General features: G+C 37.7%; 1 protein-coding gene across 1 annotated transcript; it reads left to right on the forward strand.

Annotated features, from left to right (window-relative positions):
- Window positions 1–428: 428 nt before the first annotated feature.
- cd79b (CD79b molecule, immunoglobulin-associated beta) lies at window positions 429–15,320 on the forward strand. The gene is made up of 5 exons (XM_073070668.1): window positions 429–554; window positions 7,389–7,685; window positions 10,145–10,263; window positions 12,140–12,193; window positions 14,014–15,320. Exons 1-5 carry the CDS (start codon window positions 485–487, stop codon window positions 14,107–14,109), a joined length of 636 nt encoding a protein of 211 aa, XP_072926769.1. The 5' UTR covers window positions 429–484; the 3' UTR covers window positions 14,110–15,320.
- Window positions 15,321–16,987: the final 1,667 nt, after the last annotated feature.

Consider the following 16,987-nt stretch of genomic DNA (forward strand, 5'->3'; position numbering starts at 1 on the left):
AATTGACACATGCAAATAATTTCCATCAATATAGAAAAATTCTCCTTGTAAATTTAGCAATATAAACATAGGTTAAAAATATTGCTTTTGTAGCAATTGGACAATGAAATTAAACATTTTATATTTTTAAGAAAACCTGAGCATTGTAAAGTTTGAAATTTGGTTTCAGAAATATAACATTATTTTTAAAGCTATATTATTAGCTTGCACAAAATTGGTAATCAATTAGAAAAATCTGTAAGTACTGCTTCTCCTGATAATGTTGTTATTGTCACTGGGGACAGAGTTCTTCCTGTTTTAGCTAAAATTAATTGCAGAGGAAGCTGCACATTAACATTCAATATTATTCATTGCATCTCACCAATCAGAGACATGCCTTTTAAAAACAGAGATGATGATTCTTGATTAAAATAACTTTGCTATGATAGCTGCCAACAAGACTTGAATATCCACAGCCAAAAACATTAATTGCTTTGATTGCTCAATGGCTTTCTTTGCTGGGAAATCATGTCTAGTACCAGGAATCATAATTTTTCTGCTCATCATTGCAACTGGTAAGTGTCTTTTTGTCATGATTTCAAAATGTGCTATACATGAAGGACTTTGAAATAAACTTAGAAATATGAGGCAGAACTAATTATTGCTAGTCTTTTGTTTAGTCCAAGGGATCCCAACCTGGTATTGTTTAATGGTATTGGTCCATGGCATAAAAAAGGTTGGGAACCCCTGCAAGTTAGAACTATGTATTTACCTAGTACCCTAATGACAAAAACTAAAGCTGTCCAAAAACAAAAACAGGAAATACACGGAATAGGTTTCAGGTCAACAAGCATTTGTACAGAAAAGATATTCTTCTCTTTACTCTGACCGGTCTAATTGATTATTTCAGCATTTTAGCTGTTTCATAAAAGAAAAAAAATTAGATTTCAAGCTTTTCCAGCATTCTTTGATTTCTATCATTATTAATTGTTCCCACCTTTTTTGCTGAGACAAAATATGAAGATTGTTTGTCACTGGAAAGGTAAGTGGCTTTTTGTGCTTTTTTTTCAATGCCCCACTCAACTGAATTTACAGATTTTTGTAAGCACCCCAATGTTGAATACAGACATTGAAGGGCATGTAAAAAAATGGATATAGAAAGAACTACACTTATCTAGGATTTTTCATTCCTTGGTATGTCAAGCAATGAAACACTTTCTGGACTGTAGTCACTGTTTCTATAGAAATCAAAATCCTCAACACTAGTTCTAATTTGTAAAACATCATTTTGTGTCCTTCACAATAGATACTTTTTAATCTGAAAATTTAACAGTTAAGATGGTAGCAATTCTATGTGCATACAGCCTGCACTTGTGTTTTGTAATGTCTGTCCCATCCAGGTGACACACACACACATGGAGGCCACTGTCCACATTGCAGCGATTTTAACAAACATGCATATAAAACCTGATGTTGCCATTGTGATTTTCTAGCATAAATATGTACTTAGGAAATGGGATGGACCTGGAGCAAGCATTATCAAAGAATGAAGACCTGCTCAAGCTTAAATTACAGGGCCTGTTCCCATCCAATCTGCTATCAGGAAATCCAACAATAAACCAAGAATGTGAATCATGTTGGATGGTTCTATTGATGCTCATTTCAAGAGTCCTTTCTTCTTTCTTTGTGCGAACCGAAATATGGTGACTCTGCTTCCGTGTGCCTTCACGGAGACACTTGCCCCACCAGTCATTGAAGATACAACATAACAATTTCCCTTATTCCCCCCAACACTTGAGAGCAAATTTGCCCCAAGTCAACACTGAAACAGCATGTTCCATCCTGAAAAGCTCCTGCTACAGTGGGATTATCTTACTGGAAATTTTACACTTTTTTGTGTAATGTCTACTTAACGCACAGTTTCATTTAATTTTCCGAAGGCATAAGCTTCACGTTTCAAGAAAACATGAAGCATTGCAGGCTGTGCACATTTCTAGACTAATCTGCTGTAAACTAACATTCAGGGGACAGGAGATAATTCCCCACTTTTCTTTGAAATAATACCATTTTACAGAGCTTCAGTTTAGCATTTTTCCAAAGGGTTGAATATCTAACAATGCAGGACTTTTTCTGTGATGCATTGAGGTGGCAGCCTATTTTTTTGTACTTGAGTGTATAAGCTTGCGAGGCTTTCTTGCTTGAGAAAAAACTCACAACCTTTTCATTCAGAGACAATACAGCATCAGCTGTGGCACAGATGACTTTCTTTAATAAGCAATCTATATTTTCACCATGCCCACTTCTGCACCTTTACTTTCTTGCTGCCCATTACACTATACCAATGTTTAGGGCAGCAACGAAGGTCCTCCATCTCTGGTGGTGTTCAGGACATTTATTGTATCAGAAGTTCAGTTTTCACTACTGTCAGTCATGCAAGTCCTGGGTGGAGACTCGGGAAGATTCTTCATTGCTGTTTCCATAACAATTTTGATTTACCAGTCATGGTTGTTCGTGCTGAGCTGAACCCCTGAACCTGGAGGACCAGTAGACCACTCTTAGTCTGGCGTCTACCCTCTAACCTGTTTGGCAAGGGTGACTCTACCAAGAGCCAAAGTGTAAAGCCCTGAGTCCAGCCAACATAGCTCTCTGGGTCATTGAAGCAGGTAAGCCTCCAATCCACAAGGTTGTGGTCCTCTTGGAAGATTCCATTATGGAATGCATTTGAAAATGTTTGTGTGTGAGAATTATTTCATGGAAACCTCTACTCCAAAAAGATAGTTGTGTAATATAAATAGTTATTTTAATTCATACCATTTCTCCTTTCAATCCTTCTCCCAAAATTTATTTTATTATTTCTTCACTTGTACCCATTAGATTTTAGGCTTATTTAATGCTCACCAACATTTAACAAATAAAAAAAATAATAATTTTAGAGCAAAACAAAATGTTCATCACAATTCACCATAGCCAGGATTTGAGGTGAGAGTTTGCATACTCAATATGCCAAGGTAGAACCATCCAGATGAAAATTATGCTTTGATAATATTTTTTCTATTAGACAATTAGGCATAAAAGTAGCACTAAACATTCAAAATTCTAATAATATGTCCCTGGGTTACAAACATCCAACTTATGGATTCCTGTACATATGAAGCAGTTCTCCTAGTGTTATTAAATTCAATAATTTGACACACATTAGAATAGCAGAACCAGTTACATCACTCTTGATGTTTAGTAATTATTATTTCTTTATCAGTCTTGTATGCTTTTGATGCCACCTATTACAATGCTGTGGAAGTATGATTATCAAGTTGCAGCATGATTTGTGTACGTTGTCCAGCTTATGGACAAAATCAACTAATGTATATCTGTAAAAACAGAACCCTTTCAATATCCAGGTACAGGCTGTACGTTTGACTGCAGACTTTTAATGTGTCAAAATATATCTGGGTTATTAAAATAGGCTGATCTACTTTCCAAGATTAAACAATATTTCTGCTTTGCAAAATGGAGATGAAGGGAAAGGAAAAAGGGCTGAAACATTCATAAGTAAAAAACAACAATTCTGAAAAGCTCACAAACTTTCTCAAAGATTTTGAAACTGCCGCAGATCACTTTTATCTATAATACTCATTGTACATTCTAAATGCAAAGGATGTCAGAATGCACAATCACATTCTGAGTACATCTAACAAGTTTTTTTTTGCAAGACCACTGGTCACATTGATACCTAAGAGACCCAGGAGGACATTCTTCATAAACTTGTATTCCCAAGAATATTGGCGAATGAAGTGCATGAAATGTTAAGTAGGTTAATTTGCGTAGGTAACAAAAATCTCTCTGAATGTGAAATCAAAACCGACCTTTTTTTTTACCCCCAATAAAACAAATTGGAAAACTGGGTTTAAAATCATTTTACTGCTTTCTGACTTTAAACTAGCACTCAGACACTTAAGAACAAAATCAGAAAGCCCCTTTTCACACAAAGCACTACAAAAATATGAAATTTTCTTCTACAAAAGCTGGAACAATTCAAGTTTGCTGAAACAAAGCATTCATTAGGTAAATGCATCAAAGAAAAGAAAATTGGATGTAGGTACCAACCATGCTTGATCTAATTCAGCATGCTCCGGTCTTGAGGTTGCAATCCACTTTAGGATCAGAAATGATTGAAAATAGGGTTACAAGGATGTATTCTAACACAAATTTAAGACATGCTGATTTAATCATTTGGGGTCCAAAATATTTCCAATGTTATATTGACATCATGCTTAGAAAAAGGTAGGAAAGCACAAATCTATTCGATGAAATTGGGCTAAATAACTTGTTCCTAATGGTTCTTGTCTCACTACATCACTCATGTATGGAAATATCAGTAAATATACTTATATTTTTAAGTGCAGAAGTCTGACTAAAATTCCAACAATATATCACATTAATGGTGGTGAATCTGCATCTTGGGTATCAAAATGGCAACCTTGCTTCAAAAAAATTACCTATCAATATTCTGAAAAATATTTCAACACAAGCACTTTACAATTTTTTGCAAGCAGGATGATATTGCAAAAGAAAAACCAAGATGGTTATGCAGATTGGCAAAGTTCATATTACTAGAAATAATAAATATTTGCAGCTTTGTGAATGGTGTTGAGTAGATACACAATGGTGCTTCATTTTTAGCACGGCTCAATAAACAGTGATTCCTGTCCATTTGGACAGGAAGAAGCTGCGGATATCTCTGTGTAACATCGGTTTTAAAGAGTTCCTGTCTCTAACACGTCCAAATTTTTTCTGCCTTTGAGACCTAGCTTCATCGTTTGTTATGCCCAAGGGACAAGAATCTGTGGTCTCCAGGTGGACCTGTGTAAGCTGTTTTTCAGGGTTTTCCCAGGGTGTGGAATCACACCAAAAAGACATTCAACAAGCTGACATCTAATTTCAAATAAATGAAATTCACTTCAGATCAGAATCTGAAAGGGATTGTTAGTGTGGTGGCATGCTTCATTTAAAGTTAAAATCAATGTGTGTTGGAAAGCCATAGTAGAAAGTAATCCCTCTTCTATCCAGTTGTTTCTTTTATCAGTAAATTCTGGTAGAAAACCTGAGTAAAAACACTGTCAGCTTTAAGTGAGTTTTCTATCTACAGCTGTTTAAAATGGGCAACAAATAATACATAGCTATTTCCTACAATGTATCCTCACCTTCAGCTTTGAATCCCCTGTTCACCAAGTATTCAGCTCTTTAACAATTTACTGTCCCAGTAATTGACTTAACCCCACTCTTCTGATAGTTGCTTTTACCATCTTTTGTCCCATCTCCAAGCTCTTAGTACCAGTGCACACACCAATGGAACTTTCCCTGAATCACCACTCCTTTGAATAACAGCTTAGATGGAAGCACCAAATGCTATCACACTATGACTAGATCTTGGTAGAAATTGAAAAAAATACTTGCTGGCCATTGATGTCATTAACTCATTTACATTTAGCCTAATTGTTTCACAATATCAAACAACATTACTGTTCCATCACACTAATGTGGTTGAATCATCAGAGAGGGAAAATTCACAGCCACCTGCCATAATCACCATTCTCCAAGATGACAGATGCACTCTTGGTTAAGAATGACATCCAGCATTGCCATATTGCCATGCCTGATAAATCAAATGCTGAACACAATTGCACAATATTGCTGGATGATTATAGATTCCCATTAAACATCCATTTGCAAAGAACGTAATTTGATACCAACTCAACCATGCCTTTCCACAAAGGCACGTGGAACGATTGGATGAACCTAGATCAGATGCACAACCTCGCTCAGCCTGCATTTAGCTTCTTGACATTCTCAGCCCCAAGCTAGGACCTCAGCTTTGTACTTTCCCCTCCCCACAATGAATAAAGGAAAGCATGCAACAGGACTCAAGTGTTGCTGCTTTTTGTCATAGCAGATGACCCAAAGGTTGCTGGAGTTGTGGGTAGTGTAGAAGGTTGTTGTAAGTTGCAACAGGTTTTGACAAGATGCTGAGAAGTGATAGATGGAGTTCAACATGGAAAAGTGTGAAGTGATTCACTTTGAAATGTTGAATCCAAAGGCAGAATACAGGGTTAATGGCAGGATTCTTAGAAGTGTGGAGGAACAGAGGGATCTTGGATCCTATAGATCCCTCAAAGTTGTCATGCAAGTTGATAGGGTTGTTAAGAAGGCAGATGGTGCGTTGGCTTTCATTAGTCGTGGGAATGAGTTCAAGAGCTGTGAGGTAACATTGCAGCTCTATAAAACTCTGATGTGGCCACACTTAGAGTATCGTGCTCAGTTCTGGTCTCCTCACTATAGGAAGAATGTGGAAGCCATGGAGAGGGTACAGAGGAGATTCACCAGGATGCTGCCTGGATTTGAAACCAGATCTTATGAGGATAGATTGATAGGTTGAGAAAGCTAAGATTTTTCTCTTTGGAGCAATGGAAGATGAGAGGTGACTTGATAAAGGTTTAGATGCTAAGAGGAATAGATTGAGTGGAAAGCCAGAGACTTTTATCCAGGATGGAAATGGCTAATATGAGGAGACATAATTTTAAACTTGAGGTACAGGAGACACTCAGCTGGTCAGGCACCTTCTCTGGAGGAAAAATGAATAGCCAACATTTTGGGCCAAAACCCTTCATCAGGACTAGGTTTGATTCCTGGACTCAGATTAGTTAATCAATTAGATGTAACTCAGTAATTTGACTGTTATGACTCCTAACAATATCATTTATTAGGAAGATGAAAAATCAGCAAGGATAATATATTAATCTGGTTCGAAAATATACAGTGGTGAACACATCTGAATTATTGTGATTGTCCCATGATTAGATGAACATAAAAGACCTAGAAATTGTAGTGGACTGTTGTAAACATATTTGTGTGGCCGTTGTTTGGCAAGCCAATGATCATTTTGGTCATGGTTCACCATGGCATATATCAATGGCACCCTGGGTCTACTATACAGTTGTCTTACAAAGGAGCTAATACTCTCCAAGACCAAGTCTGGGTCTGGGCAAAGGGAGAAGGTGAGCAAGCAGAAGATCAGAGATAGGAGTCTGTGGATGGACTCAATGAATGGGATTATCACCTGGAGAAAACCTCTGGATCAAGGACCTCTGGGGATTTCTGAGTCAAGGGAACAGAAGATCACTGGGTTGGAGAACTCTCAAATAGTTGCTAGAGCATTTCACTTCATCCAGAATTTGTTTTCCATTATGCAGGGCTGAAATAGTCCAATGCAATCAAATTTCTCGACTTAATGACCACAGTCAGTCCCAACAAGCTCAGGAAATGCTAAACTCTAGTGATATCAATGCAATTGCACCTTTACCTTACTTCAAGGCAGTAGAGGAATACATGTGTATTATCTGTTTTACTTACAGGTGTGCTAAGTAATGAGTTAAAGGTCAGATACTCCGTGCCTTATCGAGCTGTTATAAAAGGAAACAATGTCACCCTGCACTGTATCTTTGAAAACATGACTGCTGATAATAATAGAGGCATCAAGTGGTATAAAAATGGAAATCCTCCCACTGAATTGAAAAGCACAATGAACAATAACCGTGAAGCCTGGCTTAGAATTTCCAATGCAAAGAAATTACATTCAGGAATTTACTACTGCAGTTTTCAAAAGGAGATTGTGAAAGATCACTGTGGAGCGGAAGTAAATGTGCAAATGAGTAAGTAAAACAATAAACGATGTAAGATTTTGTGTTAAAATTCCAAAATGCCCATCACTGACCTGTATCGTTTATCTTCTTGTGAACTAATGGCAACTAACTTAAGCAATGAAATCGGAAATAAAAACAAATTACTGGAAGCACTCAGCAGAGAGAGAAACGGAGTTCAGGTCTGAAACACTTAGTTACACTTAGTTGTTACACAGTATCCAGTGAACCCAGTAAATCTGAAGGGAGATGGGAATTGGAGTTCCAGTGAGTATAAAGGCAGTGCAGGAAATTGGCCCCAGTGAGTTTGAAGAGAGCATGAGGTGCGAGGCCTCAGTGGGTTTAAGAGGGCATGGTATATGAGCCCTTGTGTTTACAGGAAGTGCAAGAAACGGGGCCCACTGAGTTTAAAATAAGCATGGGAAATGAGCCCTAGTGAGGTTAATGGGTCACAGGAAATGGCACCCTGGGGAGTTTTAAGGGAGCAAAGGAAATGAGGTTCTGGTGAATTTAAAAAGAGCATGAGAATGGGGCCCCAGTGAAAAGGGACAATGGTCCTGATGAAGGGTCATGGTCCAAAACGTTGACTATTTACAGTGGCATGCAAAAGTTTGGGCACCCCTGGTCAAAATTTCTGTTACTGTGAATAGTTAAGTGAGTAGAAGGTGAACAGATCTCCAAAAGTCATAAAGTTAAAGATGAAACATTCTTTTCAACATTTTAAGCAAGATTAGTGTATTATTTGTTTTGTACAATTTTAGAGTGAAAAAAATTAAAGGAGCACCATGCAAAAGTTTGGGCACCCCAAGAGATTTGAGCTCTCAGATAACTTTTACCAAGTTCTCGGACCTTAATTAGCTTGTTAGGGCTATGGCTTGTTCACAGTCATCATTAGGAAAGGCCAGATGATGCAAATTTCAAAGCTTTATAAATACCCTGACTCCTCAAACCTTGTCCCAACAATCAGCAGCCATGGGCTCCTCTAAGCAGCCGCTTAGCACTCTGAAAATTAAAATAAATGATGCTCACAGAGCAGGAGAAGGCTATAAGAAGATAGCAAAGCATTTTCAGGTCGCCATTTCCTCAGTTCGTAATGTAATTAAGAAATGGCAGTTAACAGGAACGGTGGAGGTCAAGCTGAGGTCTGCAAGACCAAGAAAACTTTCTGAGAGAACTGCTCATAGGATTGCTAGAAAGGCAAATCAAAACCCCCGTTTGACTGCAAAAGACCTTCAGGAAGATTTAGCAGACTCTGGAGTGGTGGAGTGCTGTTCTACTGTGCGGCGACACCTGCACAAATATGACCTTCATGGAAGAGTCATCAGAAGAAAACCTTTCCTGCTTCCTCACCACAAAATTCTCCGTCAGAAGTTTGCAAAGGAACATCTAAACAAGCCTGATGCATTTTGGAAACAAGTCCTGTGGACTGATGAAGTTAAAATAGAACTTTTTGGCTGCAATGAGCAAACGTATGTTTGAAGAAAAAAGGAGTGCAGAATTTCATGAAAACAACACCTCTCCAACTGTTAAGCATGGGGGTGGATCAATCAGGCTTTGGGCTTGTGTTGCAGCCAATGGCACAGGGAACATTTCACTGGTAGAGAGAAGAATGAATTCAATTAAATACCAGCAAATTCTGGAAGCATGCATCATATCGTTTGTTTAAAAAAAAGCTGAAGATGAAAAGAGAATGGCTACTACAACAGGATAATAATCCTAAGCACACCTCAAAATCCACAATGGACCACCTCAAGAGGCGCAAGCTGAAGGTTTTGCCTTGGCCCTCACAGTCCCCTGACCTAAACATCATTGAAAATCTGTGGATAGACCTCAAAAGAGCAGTGCATGCAAGACAGCCCAAGAATCTCACAGAACTAGAAGCCTTTTGCAAGGAAGAATGGGTGAAAATCCCCCAAACAAGAATTGAAAGACTCTTAGCTGGCTACAGAAAGCATTTACAAGCTGTGATACTCTCCAAAGGGGGTGTTACTAAGTACTGACTATGCAGGGTGCCCAAACTTTTGCTTTGAGCCCTTTTCCTTTTTTGTTACTTTGAAACTGTAAAAGATGGAAATAAAAAAGTAATCTTGCTTAAAATATTAAAGAAATGTCTTTAATCATCTTTAACTTTGCCTTTTGGAAATCAGGTCATCTTTTACTCACTTAGCTATTCACAGTAACAGAAATTTTGACCGGGATGCCCAAACTTTTGCATGCCACTGTATTCATTTTCATAGATGCTGCCTGGCCTGCTGGGTTCCTCCAGTGTTTTGTATGTGTTGCTCTGGATTTCCAACATTTGCAGAATCCCTTGTGTTACTAGTGCATATGGGCAATGGTTCCATATCAGAGACATTAACTGGGGAATCAGATGCTAAATGAATGCAGTGCAGTAACCCTAAACCAACTTTGAGACTGCAAAACTGTTCTTTGCAAAAGTCTTCTTTGATTTTCTGTCGTCCCCCCCTTAGAATCCATCGATGTGAAAAAGCTGAAATCTGCGGACACAATGAAAGACTTGTTGATTTTAATCCAAGGAATTTTGCTGTTCCTTTGTCTCACCCTGCCAGGAATGCTGTTCTTTGGAAAAGTAAGTAGAGCACAATCCTTCCAATTACTTCACACTTCTCCTTCCAGTTTGGTGCACTGCTTGGGCCATTGAGATAAATGTTTGTTTTCACTACATAGGCAGAACATGAAATGGAACATCGTTTAAGAAGTATTTTGATGGGAAAGCATAGAATACAATTAAAACAGTCCACCCTTCAGAAAGAATCTATTATTTCACTAATTTCAGCCTGGGGCTGGTAACTTTGCTTCATCTGTCCACCTTCATCTATTAATACTAATGCCCAATAAAAGTACACCTCTGACACTTTCCAATTACTAATTGATCACCAATCTCATCATTCCTTTTTTGCTGGGAAGAAGTTTGTTTGGAGATGAGATTTCCTAAAATTGAAAGCAAAATATTTGTAAGTAATGATCAATAATTTTGAGTAGAGTCCAATTGCCACTCATACCCAGTTGAGTAAGATTGATGTGGACAGAGATACTGAGCAAGAGTGTTCCAATCTTGATGGGTGAAGTCCTGTTCATTAGCAATGACCTGTGCAACGTGTTCAAGTCAAGTGAAAGGAAGAACAAGCCGTTACCACAAAATGGCAGAAAAAGTCTTGCATACAGCCAAGTTACACTCCTGTCTACAGCTGTCAATCTTTTTCCATATTTCTGAATGTCCCTGATGATCCAAAGCATTCAAAAACAGAAAAAAAGAAATATTAAAGGCTATAAAACATAGAAATAAAGTAATCAAAGTACAATAAATTTAAACATATTAAATGGATTATGAGGAAAAAACAAATCATTTCAATAAGGTAAACATCATCTTTCCCTTTTACACAGGTTTAACATAAGTGCTGAGGAGTCTTTCATAGTTTTTCATGTGTCCTTGCAGCATAGAATGAGGCCATTCACCCCATTGAGTCTTTGCCAGCTCTCAGAGCACCCCATCAATACCATTCCCCAATTTCCTCTCACCAGCCCATCAGCTCCCTTCTAACTTGGTTACCATCCACCTGCAGCAAGGGTAATACACTAAGCAATTAACCAAACAACTAGCACGTGTTTGCAACATGGAAGCAAAGCAGACCACCCACATGGTAACACATACAAAATGCTGGAGGAACTCAATAGGTCAGACAGCATCTATGGAGGGGAATAAACAGCTGATGTTTTTGGGCTGAGACTCTTCATCAGGAAGGAGGAAGAAGCTAAAATAAGATGGTGGGGGAGGAGAAGGAGGACAGGCTAGAAAATAATAGGTGAAGCCAGGTGGGTGGGGAAGGGGGAATGAAATAAGAAGCTAGGAGGTGAGAGGAGGAATAGGCAAAGGGCTGGAGAAGAAGGAATTTCATAGGAGGGGAGAGGGGACCCAGGGGGAGGTGATAGGCAGGGAAAGAGAAGAGGTAAGAAGCCAGAGTGAGGAAATGAAGGGGGGGGGGGGGAAGAAGAGTAAAATTACCAGAAGTTGGAGGAATCAATTTTCATGCCATAATGACCACCCACGTGGTCACAGGGAGAATGTACAAACTGAACATAAGCAGTATATAGAGTCAGGATTCAGCCCAGGTTGCTGGAACTGTGAGACAGTGCCTCTACTGACTGAGCTGTCATGTTCCTGTTGGAGTTCAGTAGCAAATTAGCCAGCTGGAACTTGTCAGCAAGTTTGGGATTTCTACATTCAGATTCATATGTGGCCAGATTCCAAAATCATTGACATGTATACAGAATTGCTAGTATTCCACAACAAGATACAGCCAATGATTATCGCAGCTTCATATACCTAATGTAGATGCCCAATACCCAAGTTCAACCTACAATGCTTTACTTCATTCCGTTAAGGTCTGACAGGACAAATCAGCAAATTAAAAATCAGTTATGGAAATCATTTTTATTCTTTGCAGAACAATCAAAGGAAAAAGAAAGATGATGAAGCCGAGACTTACCACATGTATGAGGTATGAAGCAAATAGTGTATTTTCTCTCAGCAAAAAGATACCATCTCTCGATGTGAATATTAGTTGAAAGTATCTGGAGACAACTCTCACTAAAAATTGTCGACTGAGTGATTGGATTCTGGAATGGAGATGGGTCTGTAAGCTCATTTAGGAAAAAGTATCTAGCTAAGCAATTGAATTATGAAGCCGCAGAAGGTAAATGCTGCTAAAAAGGATCCGTATACATTGGTTATTGTAGGCTAAAGGCCTGATTCTGTGCTGTGAGACAGAACATAGAATATCTGAACAGTAAAGCTCAGGAACAAATCCTTTGGCCCACGTCTGTGCTGAATTAAACTAATCCCTTCTGAAAGGCAGAGAAGACTTGAAGGGCCAAAAGGCCTAATTCTGCTCCCCATGTCCTGTCTTAAGGTCTCACCAGCATAATATACATGATGGCAGGGTGGAGATACATCTCTCTACCAAAGGAGGTGTAAAGCGCTCCTTCCCTCTGCTAGCCTGCAGGTCACCATTGAGCAAGTGTAGCACCTGCTTAGCCCTTCCCTCACCTCCCCCCACCCCCGATCAGGGTCACGTGAAGCCCTGGGAGCAGCTGGTGGATGGTGCATATCACAAGTCCTGTTTATATGACCACTGACACCAGGCAGACAATCTCTGAAGAGTATTGATAATGGCTGGAGTCACCTGTCTTGTAAAGACACTGCCTAGAAAAAGGCAATGGTAAACCACTTCTGCAGTAAAATTCACCAATAACTATCATAGTCAAAGACATCACACGAAATGGCACATAGCGAATGAACAATAATATATACGTTCTTACGAAACAAAGTGAACTTCAGTAAATATTTTATTATAACTAATATTTTGTCCTATGCCAGCAGCAAACATCAGTAGACATCTTGTTATAACTTGTAATGTACCTGAATTTCCAACATGTTAACTGTTTAAAGATTTTACAGTATTGCAGATGTCATATCATTACTGTAAATACTGACATGTGAATTACATCACAAAAGGCAGAGGCAGAGTCATAGGCTTTCCAAATATAACAGCATATTCTCCAGTGAGGAACAGCACACAGAGAAGGCATTGACCAGGAACTAGTAGGCTTGTCGAGCTGAGTAATTGAAAGGTCAATTGCTGGTAGCCAACAAGGGCTCAAGCGTAACTCTTTTGTGAGCTGTTCCCAAGAAAGATTATCCAACCAGGATTCAGTGCCAAAAATAGTGATGAAAACACTTTCAAGCCTGGTTGTCTCAGCATGTGACATTAAGGTACAAAATGTATTTGGCACAGTTTTCAATTGTATTGAATATGTTTGCATCGAATTTCTTTCTGCTATTGTTTGAAAGGTTAACATCGGTACATGCAATAAACAGTATAAAGGCAAATTTATTTCAATTTCTCACAACAGAAAAAGGATAATTAAGAAATGATCCTGACCACTGAATGCTAAGTTTATTTTATTTTACAGGACTATGTGAAGTCATATCATTTATTCAATGTAAAGTGTTGGGAAAAAATATCTGAATGATTTAAATTGCTTAAGCATTGGGTGGAACAAATTTCTTCCCTTGAAAGTCTTTACGGTTTGATGATAGACTGGTGTTTTTTGGGCATGGAATTGAGACTATTCAAATTAGTTTAAAATAATTGCAACTCTTAATAATCAGTAGAAGTATTTTGACTTTGTGTGAAATTAGTTTAGAACAAAATTGATCATAATGTATGAAGTGCATCACTGGATCAATTTAACCTGCATGTTTGGAGTTTTATCAAAAGTTTGATTTCTTCTAAAGGTATGTTTTGTTTCACTGTAGGGTTTGGAAGTTATGCAGACAGCCATGTATGAAGACATTGGTAACATGAGAGCATCTGAAGATAAATTATCTGTTGCTGAGCAGCCTAATGAGTAAATTCCACAATCACATCATGAACCCACAACATGTTTCCTTGAACAATGTAATGATATGTTGAAAATAATATTATTAACTCAAGACAGAACAGCCATGCAGAATATGGTTAAGGGATGGTTTACAGACATGAATATGCTTCCAGGCTGATCCTGAGCTAGTATGTAAATGTATAACATAATCATAAATAGGAATGTCAGCCTTAAAACAGGGAAAGGATCCATAGTCAGCTTCTGCCTTCCATTGTATTGTGAAACTTGTACAGTTTTCACTTGATTTCATTCTTCCACAATGGGAAGCATCGTGTAAGGGAATTGACTGCATAAGTGAAATTGCTGTTAGATTAGGCATAAAATTCTGAAGGTGCTAATTAACAATATATAGACATTTAACATGCACACTTTAAAGCAGGATTATAAGAATTGATGAAAAAGAAATGTAAAATAAATTTATTTTCTTATTAGGATAACAGGCAATCACAATATATATAAGCTGATCATGTTTGTACTCCATGCAAAAACATTCCAAAATAATGAAGAATATTCCATTAGCGAGAGGAAAAAAAAACTAGAGGAATACTTTTTCCTGTGTTGCTAAATATGAGATGCACTATATTATTCAATGAGGTTGTTAGTAATAAGGAACAATAATCATGTTACTTCTGGGAATAGGGGATAATTTCTTTGTCCTTGAATAGTGTGGACAAAAGCGTACGTGAATGGAAGCATGCAATGAATGGTCACGGTGACACCATAAACTGCAGGTGCCATTTAAGTGGTTGGAAATGTCACTTCAACTCCAGGATGACATAACATTCATAAACAGCACACAAAGCAAACTGCAGTCTGTATGACTTCTTCAAAGTGAATCCAGGTGCACGGATACATTGCTTCTCTGCCAATCTGCTGTGCTTTCTATTGTTTTCACCTCAGCTGGTGCCATGGTAGAAAAGGTTTCAGTTTTAATGAATTAAAACAAATGATTTAACCATAGATAGCACCATGCTTACCTATTTTAATATATAGTAATTTACTTCAAGTTATTTCAAGAGAATTTTCCACCTTGTATATATTATGTAAATAGCTGAAGGAGTGTATGCTGTTATTAAAGATAACATTCATTTTCAAATGTATTTGTTTAACCCTGCAGTAAATGCTGATTTTAGTTATCCATCTGTTGTAGAGCTCCTGGGAAAATTATAAATTCATAGAGTTTAAAAGCTCTTGATACTGTCGATCATTTATTTGCTTCTGATTTTAAAAAAACAAGTTTAGTATCTCATCAGTGATTAACAAGTGTTTTCTGAACTACTGCTTCCTTTCACCTGAACATATCATACAGGCTGACAAAATGGTTTAGAATAGATCACCAGATCTATAATCAGCATTGTTGATCTGATCGTCAAAAAAAAACATATTTTTGTCCCTTTCTTAGATATCAATGTCTGTCTTCACCTTTTATTTTGCCGCCTCTTACAACTCCAAAGGAATATACAATTGTTGCCTTAAAAACCTTTCAGTGATTCCAAATGATCTTTTGTGACAATGCTTAATTCCATGAGCCTTGGCTGACCAAAAAGATTTTACCTTCCTTTACTTTCTACTAGTAATTTTCTCATTTTTAATGATTGTCCTTTTGTGTTTCAACCCTGCTAGAGAGAAGACAACTAGAATAACTCCATTTGGTAAATTTTTCTATAATTTCTCTTTCAGTGTTGCTGTCTCTTCAGTTTGTCTATTCTGCACTAGAAGGGGGGGGGGGGAAGTTGCACAACAGGAAAAATTAACAACTTTTAAGGCATACATTGAAGCCAAAGTTTATCTTTTAAATTTCACTCACCAGCCAAGTGAATGAATTTAAATACATTTTTACATCCTATGAGGTAATTGATAAACTTTTGTCATCACATAGTGATGTCACACAGCTGTTACTACCAAAATATACAAGAGGCAAAATAAATGCCAATGCAGGGGTTGTTAATTTAAAGAGTTTATAGAAACAATCTTCACAAACAGAAAGAAAACAGAAGGACAGAGATTTCCTCTGTGTTATCCTCCGGTGGTTATCCTGTAAACTGGTGAAAGAGAAGAGTGTCAAAATGCGCCTTCCTTCAATGACTGCTTTATAAGTTCAGCCAGTAAGAGGCACTGTTTCATCATGAACTGGTAGCAAAAGCTTCAATGGCAACTCCCAGTAAGTGGAAAATATTTGATTTTCTTCAAACCATGATGATAATTTATGCAAGAGTGACACGGGGCAAATTTAAATTTTGGTGGACATACTAAATCCATTAAATAGGAGATTATTAAAATCTGGATTATTTCCTTCAAGTACAAATTTATTCTCATTAGGAACTTGTGTTTGACTGGGAATTAAGGCAATTTCTACCCAGCAGTCTGTTCAAAGGGTAACTAACTGATGAACTTTTTCTACATAATACTGTTTAAGCAGATATTCACCAGAAAGCAGAATTACAACTGTTTAAATATCAACATACATATGCTAACAGAACCTCTGCAGCCTGACATCAAATTCATCCTAGAATGGTGTGATTAAAGTCTAGATTTCTGATGACAGTGGATCTTATTTTGAAAGCAAGATGAGAAATGTCACAATCCATTTCTTCTTAGGATGTTGCCCAGAAATACTCATCAGTCACCACCGATTTATTAAGCCATGCAAAAAGTAGAAACACTTGTTACTTTAGATTCTTGTTTGAAATAGAGTTCATAGACAGTGATAAAGCAGACTAGAAAACATCCAACAGTTCATGCTAGTACTGGATGCTAAAAATGAATGCCATTTAAATCATCAGTGTTGACAACTCTCGTTCTTTTCAGTAGATGTGACAAAATGAAATGTACATGGAACTTTATAAAGT

Source organism: Hemitrygon akajei, chromosome 18, assembly GCF_048418815.1.
Source record: "Hemitrygon akajei chromosome 18, sHemAka1.3, whole genome shotgun sequence".
NCBI classification, from domain to species: Eukaryota; Metazoa; Chordata; class Chondrichthyes; order Myliobatiformes; family Dasyatidae; genus Hemitrygon; species Hemitrygon akajei.